The sequence below is a fragment of the Homarus americanus genome, unplaced genomic scaffold, assembly GCF_018991925.1.
Source record: "Homarus americanus isolate GMGI-L3 unplaced genomic scaffold, GMGI_Hamer_2.0 scaffold30677, whole genome shotgun sequence".
NCBI classification, from domain to species: domain Eukaryota; kingdom Metazoa; phylum Arthropoda; class Malacostraca; order Decapoda; family Nephropidae; genus Homarus; species Homarus americanus.
Window position 1 is genome coordinate 853 of NW_024751456.1, and position 12,150 is coordinate 13,002.

General features: G+C 45.3%; 1 protein-coding gene across 1 annotated transcript; it reads right to left on the reverse strand.

Moving 5' to 3' along the window:
- Positions 1–11,302: 11,302 nt before the first annotated feature.
- LOC121854663 lies at positions 11,303–11,893 on the reverse strand (the record flags this gene model as incomplete). Its single annotated transcript, XM_042349345.1, has 1 exon — positions 11,303–11,893. A coding segment is annotated over exon 1 (591 nt), but the record flags the coding sequence as incomplete, so codon positions are not given.
- Between the last annotated feature and the right edge of the window lie 257 nt (positions 11,894–12,150).

Consider the following 12,150-nt stretch of genomic DNA (forward strand, 5'->3'; position numbering starts at 1 on the left):
GCTGTCGGGTCTTCTGCATAACGCACAAGAACGCTGCTCAGGGGATGTGGGGATACCAATCTCCCAAGCAAAGTCATACCCAACGATGATACGGGCAGCAATCACGTCCCCCTTCCGCGACCCTTTCCCATAGACGTATGAGAAGTCAGGAAGTTTACGGAGGACATCGTACCATGTGGGCGGGGAGTCCAGGGGGATGGCTGCTTCCCGAGCTTCTCTCTGTTTGCGGCGGATTTGGGTCCTAATCTGTAAGAGTGTTCGAGGAACAACGTAGTCAGGTGTGGCCTTGTTGCAGCCAGTCTTGGCAAGGTCATCTGCTGCCTCATTCCCCAAGATACCGAAATGACTAGGTATCCATAGGAATGTCACAGGACGGCCTTCATCCTGAAGTGTGGATGTTAACCCTCGTATTCGGAGGATGAGGTCCTTATTTTCCCCAGATCCAAACGCGATCCCGTCGAGAGCAGACCTGGAATCGCAGCAGACAAGCAAGGGGCAGAAACCATCTGCTTCTTCCTCAGCGAGAAGGGCAGCAAGGAGGGCTATTAGTTCAGCCTGAGTGGAGGATGCCCCGTCAGAAACTCTGAGAGACAGTTTGATAGGCTCAGGGGCATGAGGACGGGAGATGTAGACACCAGCCCTGGCCCTACCTGTAGCGGGGTCAACAGAACCATCAGTGTAGAGGACGACCCTACCTGGGGACCAGTGAGCGATCCTGGAGAGGTGGTATTTGCAGAGAATAACAGGGTTCACCTGGGATTTCGGGAGCGGTCCACCGAGGGCAATCACTTCAGGTTGAAAATCCAGCCAGGGAGAAGGAGACGAACCAACAGCAGGGGTGACAACAATATCATGCAGGAGGTCATGTTCCTGAAGGGCTCGGATGAGTGACCCTCGCCACTGTCTTCTAGATGGAGGTCGGTCTCGAACAGCAGTAGTCAAGTTGGTTTGGACATAGTTGCCCCTAGGATCCCGTAGAATGGAGACGGCAGTTTTTAGGTAAAACTCCTGGACACGATCCTGTAAGGGGGAAAGACCAAGTTCGTTATGTAGAGCGTGTCCACTGAGGAGCCCCAAGGATGATACGAGCAGCTTTCCTCTGGATAACTTCGAGACGGTTGACAGCAGTCCGACTAATGTTGACGAGGGCAGGGGCGGCGTAGTCGACACAGGAACGGACAAAAGACTTGTACATGGTGAGAAGTACAGGGATGCTGGCACCAAGGAAACCCCTGCACATGGTAGAGAGGGGAGCGAGACGCCGAAAACATATGTCTCGAAGATAGCGGACTTCAGGGATCTGACAACGTGTGCGAGTTACATACACACCCAGGTATTTTGTCTCATTAACCCAGTCCAAGGGCGTTCCTGATAAGAAAAGGGGTGGAGGTACAACACGACCGTGCCACATGGCTTTTGTTTTCGCAGTTGAAAGAAGGAAACCAAGTGAATCACACTCTCTGGAGACCAGATCAAGGGCTTCCTGCATGCTGAGGTAGTCAGTGGCTTGGAGGAGGACATCGTCGGCATATCCTGAGTGGACAACTTCTGTCGGCCACGGGAGTGATGCAATGGAGTGCATGAGAGTGTTAAACAAGGTGGGACTCAGGACTCCACCTTGAGGGGTGCCGAGGTTCATTTCTTGAACAGGAGACATAGAGCCTTCAACGCGAACCCGGGCCTGACGTCCAGTGAGGTAAGAGGCGATCCATTGTAGAAGTCTCCCTTTAACACCTAACCGTGCAAGTTCAGCTAAAATGAGGGCAGGCTGAGCCGTATCAAAGGCTCCCTTGATATCAAGGAAGACGGAAACGCGGGCAGTCTGATTGCAATAAAAGGAAGCAATGGAGTGTGCTGTGCTGCGATGTTGAATGAAACCATTGAGGGAGTTGTGGAAGCCGCCTATGGTGTGAAGAAGGCGACGATGGAGTACCCTCTCCATCATCTTGCAAACACAGGAGGTAAGACTAATGGGTCGATATTTCCCAGGATCTCCCGGCTTAGGGATGGGGATAATAGTGGCATTTTCCAGTTGGACGGGAGAACCCCATGTTCATAAGACATATTGTAGAGAGCAAGCAAGGGGCCGTTAGGAATATTAGTACAGGCGTTGAGGACGGAGTAGGTTATCTGATCATCCCCAGGAGAGGTGTCTTTTCTAGAGCGACGAGCACTGTCAAGCTCGAACTGTGTGATGGGATGATCAGTGGGGGCAGGGGAGGTAAGAGCAGCACGAACAACAGGCTCAGACGCATCGATGCGGGCCTGCACTGCCGCCTGCATTGGATCTGGAAGTGCCTCAGGGGAGGAAGCTCGTGCCCAGTCCTCCATTAAAGAGCAGGCAAGGGAGGCGGGGTCAGGGTGGGGAGGAGGCCTCCGTCGAGTACCCCGTATAGCATTAATCCGATTCCATACATAAGAGGGTGACGACTGGAACGATAGAGACCCCGTGAAGGATAGCCAGTCCGCCTCACGTATCCGACGGCGCTCCTGAGCTGCAAAGGAGCACCAATTTTTGAAGTCTTCCCAGTCCTCTGGAGACCGAGACCTCCGTATGGCAGAGTGGAGATCACGGGTTACCTGCCGGAGATGTCTCATGGCAGGGATACGATACCAGTAGTTGGTGGCACTTCTGGGGTGACGGGAGGGCGTGGAGGGGTAGCGCGATTGACAGAGTCATACACGGCATCAACAAAATCAGCGCTGTAAGAGTCAAGGGACTGAGGGACAACATATGAATCCGCCCAGGTAGAAAGGTATTGGGTAAAGGGAGGAACAGCATCTTGTGTGAGACGAAGGCGAGGGGATCGATAAGGAGTTGATGTCGGGGCAGAGAAGGAGAGCCTGAGATGGGTAGTAACGGCAAGATGGTCACTATACAGAGCAGGCTCGGTGCAGACGGTAGGATGAAAGGAAGTATGACCGTTCAATAGTAAGCCAACATCAAGGAAACTATGGGGGAGGCGAGTAGGATCGTCAGGACAAAGAAAGCGAACATCATCATCCCCATTAAGAAACTGTGAGAGATGTGATCCATTAAGGGTACATGGAGTGGGATGATCCGGAGTAAGAGTGTGATGGCGGGCATTAAAGTCGCCAAGAACAATAGTGGGAACCCCATCATGGAGGTCGTGAAGAACCTGGGGGTCCAGAGAATCACTCTTGAAATGAACATTGACTACACGAAGGGTCCGGTCACCAAGAGTAAGGGAGACAGAAAGTAATTCAGACGGGGGTCCATGTGAGTCAGGTGAAGGGAGACGAACAGATGGAATGGTGTTACGCACAAGGGTGAGGAGGCCACGAGCCTGCCCACGGTACCGAGGCAGGGTGTAAACAGAATAGCCAGAGAGGCGGAGTGGAGTAACATCGTCTGCGATGGTTTCCTGAAGTAGAGCAACATCTACTTGATGGGAGAGCACAAACTGGGCGAGGTCTGTCCGGCGAGGTCTAAGTCCCTGGATGTTCCATTGTAAGAAGAGGAGGGAACGGCCTCCGGTGTGAGATGAGTCGGAGGGGCTAGATCGGGCTCCAGAGGAGGTACCAAATTCTGTTGAGAGAAATGGAGAGGGAGGAGTGGGAGAGCGAGGGATGGATCCTCCATCTCGGGAGATGGAAGGAGGCGGGTCATCAGGGCTTGCAAAGTGTGCCCCTGTTGGGTCAGGGTGTCCAGAATGAGTTGTTGTTGCTTCTGCAATGTCGCAATTGTTTTCACAAACAAGTCGAGTTGGGCTGAGAGAAGGTTGATTTGCTTGGAGTGGCGATCCAGACGGAGAGTGATTGTTTCCATAGAACCAACTTGGTGTACCTGTGCATGAGCTGGAGGTGGCGGCGAGGATTGCCGAGGGCCCGACTGGGCATGTGGTGGTGGTAGCGACGGAGAGGGGCGGTGAGGGTTCAGTTGAGTAAGAGGTGGTGGTGCTGGTGAGAGACAGCGGGGGTCCGGGTGGGCAGGAGATGGTGGTGACTGTGTGGCAGGGCCGGCAACGACCTTGTTCCAAGAACGGTAGGGAGAGGGAGGGAGGGGAGAAAGGATGGGTGGTAGGGGTGATGGAGGGGTGGTAGAGGAGAGGAGATCAATGGGAAATCCTTGGTGGATGGAAGAGGCGGTGGTGGATAGGATTGAGGTTTGGTTGACAGGGGCTTCGTCAGAGACGAGGGCGGTGGTACAAGGTAAGTTTTCCCCGGGCGAGTGCCAGGACGCTGTGGGCAATTGGCATTCCAGGCGTGGTGACTGCCATGGCAATTGACGCACCGTGGAATAACTGGGATTTTGTTCTGAATTTTCGATTTGCATTCCTCTGTGTCGTGAGGACCTGCACAGAAACCGCAGGCGACCATCCTCGTGCACTCCCAGGTGCGGTGTTTCCACGATTGGCAACGACCACAGATTTTCGGGGTTCCGATAAATCGGTCGAGAGGACAGTTGTGAATTGGTCCTACATTCACCTTCGGGGGGAGGGGCCCACCCACCAGCCGATGAGTTCGTTGGATGGACGTTTGGAGACCGGGTTGATGCGGCGTTCCATGTCCAGTAGTTGTGGGAGAAGAGGGCGAAGATCGTCGATAGGGATCTCCCAGGGTACGTGGCGAACCATTACCTTGGTACGACGAGTTTCTGGGGTGATGATGGTGAACTTCAGCATCACCTCCCCCTGGGGAGCAGGAAAGCCCACCTGAGTGAGCAGGCGTACCGTCTCGTCCATTTGTGTGGTGACTATCACGGCTGTGGGACCTCGGCGGAGGCGAAGTGTTGAGTCCTGAAGTGGAGAGCAGTGACGGAAGAACCAGGTCGTCCGTGTGCTCAGAGGCAAGTCCTGAGGGAAGGCGAGACGACGAAGGCGCGACGGGGCAGGGAGACAAAGGGAATCCCCTATGTCCATCGTCGGCGGAGGGTCGGTCATTGAGCCACATGTAGGCTCACTTGGGGACCCCGATGACAGGAGTTCACCCTCTACAGCCCCAGAAGGGGTGCAAGGGGGAGCCGTGGCCCCTGCTGGAGACCCTGACTTCTAAGGTTTCTGCTTCTTCTTTGACGTGTCTTCAAGAAGAAAGTCGTCAGCATCACTGTCACCTACTGCCGCCGTTTCCAACGAACGGGAGCGTTTAACGGCGGGCATAGGGCACGTTGGCAACACTGCAGTCAGGTGGAGGGGTAATGACGTCACACTATCACACTGCGCATGCGCAAACTTGAAAAACTTTGCTCAGAGGGATCGGGTGGTAGGACCAGATGTTTTATCCCCAAAAAATGACAAAGTCCAAAAGTAACAAAAAAATATATGCCACTGTGCTGATATCTGGGTCTTACTATAGTTGTCTGCACAGGCTGGGATTGGTAGACGCTCTGAATTCGTCAGAAATACGAATTTTAAGGAGCAGTCTCTTACAGCCTTTGTTGACACTACGCACGCATGCGCGTTTTCATTGCAGACTCTTTATTTTCTTATGTTCTTAACTGGGGCTAGGCGTTCCAGATTGGCCACCATACCCTCCTTTGCTCCCCTCTGTAGTGCGTCGGATATTTAACATGTTGGAATAGAAAATCATCTCTCAGAGTTTCTACGAAAAGTGACTGGATTATTTAGGTCGTTTGGCGTGAATTCATTTCTCCAGTCGATGTCGCCATAATTAGTGTTCCCCATGACAAGGGTGGCTAGGGTTCTGCCCCGGTACATTGTCAATTAAGTTTCTCTGGTTTAATACACTACATTTTGGGGGTATGAACATACATCAAACAAGGAGTAAGTCTCTTGCAAGTTTCTTGGGAAAGGTTCGTAAATGAGTCATATCCAACTCACATTCCTCCGGTTCGATTCTCCTGTTTTTGTACTGTAGTGGATACCTCCCTTACAAACGCTGAGTAGCCCACCCCGCGAATTACCCAGTGTCTAGGTCAACCAGCGCCGCCTTACATGACGGAGGTCAACTACTAAGCTACGCCTACCTCCGCTACTAAAGACCTGACCTCGTGGTGACCTGCCTCTACCTACACCAACCAACACCTCCTCCTGCCTGGTGGTCCTCGCTCCCGCCGGCGAGCATGGCGACCCACAAGCTGTCCTCCTCTGAGCATCCTCACCAACCAGCTCTCTCTACATCACGCTTGTAACCATGCTGCCTTCCCACCATTGTACATCCAATACAACATGTATACAGAGAGCACATTGTGAGTTTCCTTTCTCCACCCCATCCTGAGTGTGAACCAACAACATATACTGTACCGGGTTGATGTACCCTCAAACGCCGCTCTTTTGTCGTGTCACTATTAGTGTACATGACCTTCAAGCCGGAATTTGTCCTCTGCAATGTCTCTGGTCTTGGTATTGCAACACCGGCTCTCCTCCAGTTACCTCGGGTTAAACTTTGTAGTGGCTACTCTCCCCTACAACTCCCAACTGAGCTCCGGCCGCACTCCGACCAGCCAATCAGCGTACAGCCAGCTACGCCGAGAGACTAGGTCTATGCAGAGGACGTAGGGGTACGATCGCCGACCTAGTCTCGACCATCAACCTCCAGTTCAGGATCAGAGCGTTTCACACCTTACGCTTGAGCCGCTGTGATTGGTCCGCTCGCTACGCGCAGCCCAGATCCTGATCCTGGTAAATTGTATAAATACGGCTACGCCTGCCCAGGGAGATCATCCTACACTCAGCTACTGGACCAGCAACATCTCTCTCAGCTCCTCACCTACTCACTCCTAAGTACTGCACTGTACCACAATATATACAGGAAGCACATCGTGAGTTTCTATCCAACCTCATTCCTGAGTGAAGGTATCTACATGTACGTACGTTTGTGTGCCCATACAAAGAGATAATAGACAACTAAAGAGAATTGACAACTGGCCACAAACGCAGGCACTATAACTTTATCCTCTTCACCACTGATCTGCTCCTTGGGTGATCACTGTATCCCTTGTTATTTGTGGGGAGTTTTGTATTATTACGCTAAATAGCTAAGGTAACTTACGCTGAAATACCTTAGTAAGGTATAACTAAATTAATAATTACACGAGACATCAACAATTAAAAAATGTGAGAGCACTTGTAATTATTTTTGTATTTCGTTTTTCTTTAAGTCTGGATCTAAGGAAACTATATTTTTAAATTTAAGTAATAAATATTATTTTTGAAGTATGACAAATTTGAAGAAAAAAAGTGGAAGGTGAATCAGGGAATCCTACACTATAACCTAGATTATGCATCATGATTATTCACGTGACAGACCAGACATAGTTTTGAAGAAAACAAAAAAAAATAATAATATAGTATTTTAAGTAAGATAAAATATTTAAAAAATATAAATGTTTCATTTATAAAATATGAAAAACAAAGACAAAAGCATGCAATGTGTCAAACACCTGGTAAGAGTGACAAAATCTTGGAACGTGCCTAAAGAAATGTCAGTTGATGGAGAGCTGTTGGAGTGGATAGACGTCAGTGTATACTTTTACTTTTTCTAGTATTCTTTATTCTTCAAAATGCCGTGGCCAAGTGAGATTGGCAGTAGTAAGTAACGTGATTATTAGTAAATAATGTACTTATATTTATATTAAATTACCTTTGCGGTAAATTTTCATTTTTAATCAATATGGCTCTCGAGCCATCAGTGTCCAAGAGGACAAACGTAAAAGTAATGTTTTTTTTTCCAATGGTTTAGGCTATTTTCTTCCATGACGTTTTTCTTGCAAATGAACTACCGGTAAAATGATCTAACTTAACCTCCTAAACTGAGCTCCTTCCCCTGGGTATCCCGGTAATATTTAAGTCATTTGCGAGGGAATCATCATAGAAGAGTGTCTTGAAATTGTCTAAATCATCGGTTAACACATTTGCTCAACTCGAGAGCCTTATTGGTTGAAAATGACAATTATATATATATATATATATATATATATATATATATATATATATATATATATATATATATATATATATATATATAATATATATACACAGTATATATATATATATATATATATATATATATATATATATATATATATAACTATATATATATACAGTATATATATATATATTATATATATATATATATATATATATATATATATATATATATATATATATATATATATATATATATATATATATATATATATATATATATATATATATATATATATATATATATATACAGTGGCGTAGCTAGAGTGTGTGCCGCCCGGGGCGGCCCTTGAGTTTGCCGCCCCACCCCCCATCCGTGCCCCCACAAAAAATACATATTGCACAGTGACTCACTCTTATATATATATATACAGTATATATATTAAATAGTTTGTGTACCATTATAATATTACTGTACTTTCACATACTCAAATATAGTATGCTTTAAATACACCCCAAACATACTTAAACTTTATAAGTAACAGTTAAAGAAAAAGCAAAAGCGACATATAAGATAGGGAAAAAAGTAAAAAAGTGTAAAAAATTAGGACCATCTTTATTTCTGAAATGAAAACTACAACTTTCTACAAAGTAACTTTTCTTGTTTTTTTGTTGGCAAATTCTTCAATGACATTGTCAAAAACTATTTCATCTGTCAATTGTCGCTCTATAGACAGTATGGCAAGATTTCTCAACTGCAAGGTGCTCATAGTAGATCTTAAGTAATTCTTGATCAGTTTTAGTTTCGAAAAACTCCTCTCACAGGTAGCAACACTAACAGCAATTGTGAGGAAAATCCTCAGCATTATTACTATATTTGGAACCGAGTTCCCAAGGTTATACTTTTGAATAAACTGCAAAAGTTCAAGGGGGCCTTCTTTCCACGTCTGTATTCGGTCTTTAATAGTTATAGCAGCAACAGCAACAAAATGCTGAAGTCTTTTTCTCTCAACGAGGAACTCCTCATTATCAATGTCGTCGTGATCGTGATCTATTTGACACTCATATTTATCATCCAAAAGATTCAATGGGGTAAGGAAGGCATATTTCTCAGCAAGTTCATGAAGCTGTTGAAATCTCAAAGTTATTTCTTGGATCACTCTGTCCAGCGAAGAAAACATTTCTCTCCTCAATTCAATGTCGTATGGCAATTCAGCATCTCGTGATCCTTCACCAAACATTTGTTTCTTCTTTTTGGGTTGAAGCTGACGCTCCATGACTATCCCCAGATCATTGCAAATTTCTTTGGCATAGTTAACTCCATTACTCACTAGCTTGTCCCTGTTTTCAACTAGAAATGTTTCTAATGCCCTGAGTTTTATATCACATTGTTGTATGTTCAAGCCCTTGGTTTGGAGGTAAGTCTGCGAGTCGTTAATTTCTAGAAGGACGGGTCCCCACAGGCCAAGAAAGCACAAAAAGGAAAATCATTGCAACGCACCAAGTAGAACACCAGCATCTGCCCTGGTAGCTGTATTTTCTTCTTCACCAGTTAACTTTTCTAGGGCACTTAAGATTTTTGAGAAATGTTTCTTTACAACACTTACAGCTTCTCCCCTCGCACTCCACCGAGTTTCTATTATGCGCTTGACACTTTCACCAGTGACTGAAGTTAGAACATCCCAGCGATGGGTTGATGAAGAAAAATATACAAACAAACGCTCCACACATCCAAAAAAGGTAACAGAATTCACAGCAACAGAAGCTGCATGAACACCCGCCAAATTCAGCGAGTGATTTGTACAAGCGACAAATTCTGCTTTTTTATTAATTTCCTTGATACGTTTCTGAACACCAGTATGAACACCAGCCATCACCGCAGCATTATCATATGCTTGCTCTCTACAATTTTGAATATCAATTCCGTCTTTCTCTAATTTTTCCAAAATCATCATTGAAATATTCTCGGCGGTTTTACCTTTTGTTTCAATGAAATCGACAAATGATTCCACAACCTTCACTTTATCTCCATCGATCATAACATAGCGTAAAACTTGGCTCGTTTGATCCTTATGTGAAATATCAGAAGTGCTGTCGAATATCATGGAAAAGTGCTTTGCTTCTTTTACTTGCTTGATGACTTTGCTTCTTACGTTTTCTCCCAAAATTTCTATAAACTCGTTCTGAATAGTAGGAGACAGATAGGAAGTAGCAAACATGTTTCCCAGCTGGATTCTTAGATGATGTTCACGTAGCACTGGATCATATTTCGCCAACAAATCAACTAGCTCTATAAAATTTCCTCTATTTTCCGTTGCTTCAGTCTCGTTTCTCTCATAATTCATTCCTTCTCGGTGACCTCGTAAAGCCAAATTCTGTTTAGCTAGGAATCTAATAATATCAAGCAATCTTGAAAGGATTTCCTTCCACTTTTTCACTTGGCTTTCAACAACTTCTTGTTCTTTTTTATCAATTGTTGCTCCACGAGTAATCCTAATTTCCAACTCCTTCCATTGTGTGAAATTCCGAACGTGAGCTGCACTGGATTCGTGCTCGGACATTCAAGGATTCAGTTTCCACCATATGTTGAATCCATCCTCAGAATTAAATTTTGAGTTACTTCTGTCTGAAAACAGTTTGCAACAAAAGCAGTAAAGAGGATTAACTTGCCGCCGATACAAAGGGATGGATTAAAGTCTCCTGTAGCTGCAGATATGGGTGATGAGCAGACCCAAAAGTGCCGCCCCCCAAAAGTGCCGCCCCCCCCTAGCTACGCTAGTGTATATATATATATATATATATATATATATATATATATATATATATATATATATATATATATATATATATATATATATATATAGTTATATATAACTAAATATATATATATATAGTTATATATATATAGTTATATATATATATATATATACAGTGGTAGCGGAAAGTTTGGGCGCAAGACGAATGTAAACAATTGTGACATTTAAATAGACATTTAAAGGGCTCATGACGTACCTTATTTGCCAAGCGATTTTCCTCTAAGCTTGATGACCTTCTCCAAACGTTGTGGGATGCATCTTGCCAGTTTTTCTATGTGTTGGGGAATGATATTATCCCAAATATCCTGTATTTCTATTTTTAGCTTCGCTACTGTCGAAGCGTCACGATCCTGAAGCTCTTTTTTAATGATATGCCACACGTGCTCTATGGGATTTAGGTCTGGTGAATTCCCAGGCCACTTTTTGAAGTAATCTACACCACAGTCCTCTAACCACTGGATAATAGATCGAGCTGTGTGAGCAGGAGCTCCATCTTGCATAAACTAGCTAGCGTTACACTTTTCAAAGCTTTCAGGCAGGTTATCACACAATAACTCGAAATAACTGTGCTGATTTACACTCATTTTTTTCAAAAAATACTAAATTGCCAACTCCACCAAATGCAAAGCATCCCCATACCATAACACTTGGAGCATGCTTTACAACTTTAGCTGTGTAGCGGGGGTCATTTGGGTCCGATCCTTTGGGACGCCTGACACGCTTGGACCTGCAGCCAGACGACACCACAAACGTTGACTCATCACTCCACAAGACTTGTTCCCAGTCTTCTAGGGTCCAATCCTTATATTTCTTGCTAAAAGCAATGCGATCCCATACATTTTTTGCACTTAAGAGGGGAAGAACTTTAGCACAACAACTGCGATATTGTAAATCTTTGAGTAAATGATCAGAAATACATCTTACAGACACGTCCTGGAGCAGTGCAGGGTTATTTTCCTTCAGTTTTCGAGCTGTGAGTGTTGGATTTTTATCCAACTGCCTCTTTATAACCTTGGAAGTACGATTTTGTATTTTCCTTGGCCTACCAGAGCGAGGCTTGGGGGTAGGAATATCCTCACCTCCGCCGTCTCTAAATTTCTTGATCCACTTTTGAACTTGCCGCACTCCTATTCCCACACGAGTGGCTATATCTTTACACTTATAACCCTCCTTATAGAGGGTTATAATAGCAACAATTGTGTCTCTTCCCAGCTCTTTACCACTTCCCATTACAGAGATATTGAGGCACAAACAGAAAAAAACGCAAAAAAACGACTAGTCCGCGTGAGAGAAGTTTACACACTGCACCCATGTGCTCACTGAAGCGACTAATCAGAGTTGCCAAGTAGTGCGTATTGTCTCGCCTAAATAGCGGTACAAACCCTAGCATTGAAATATAGCGAAAAGTTTGGGCGGAAATTGGTATTTATCGTATGTTTTGATAATAGCGGAAAGTTTGGGCGCCTGTAATTTTGCGCCCAAACTTT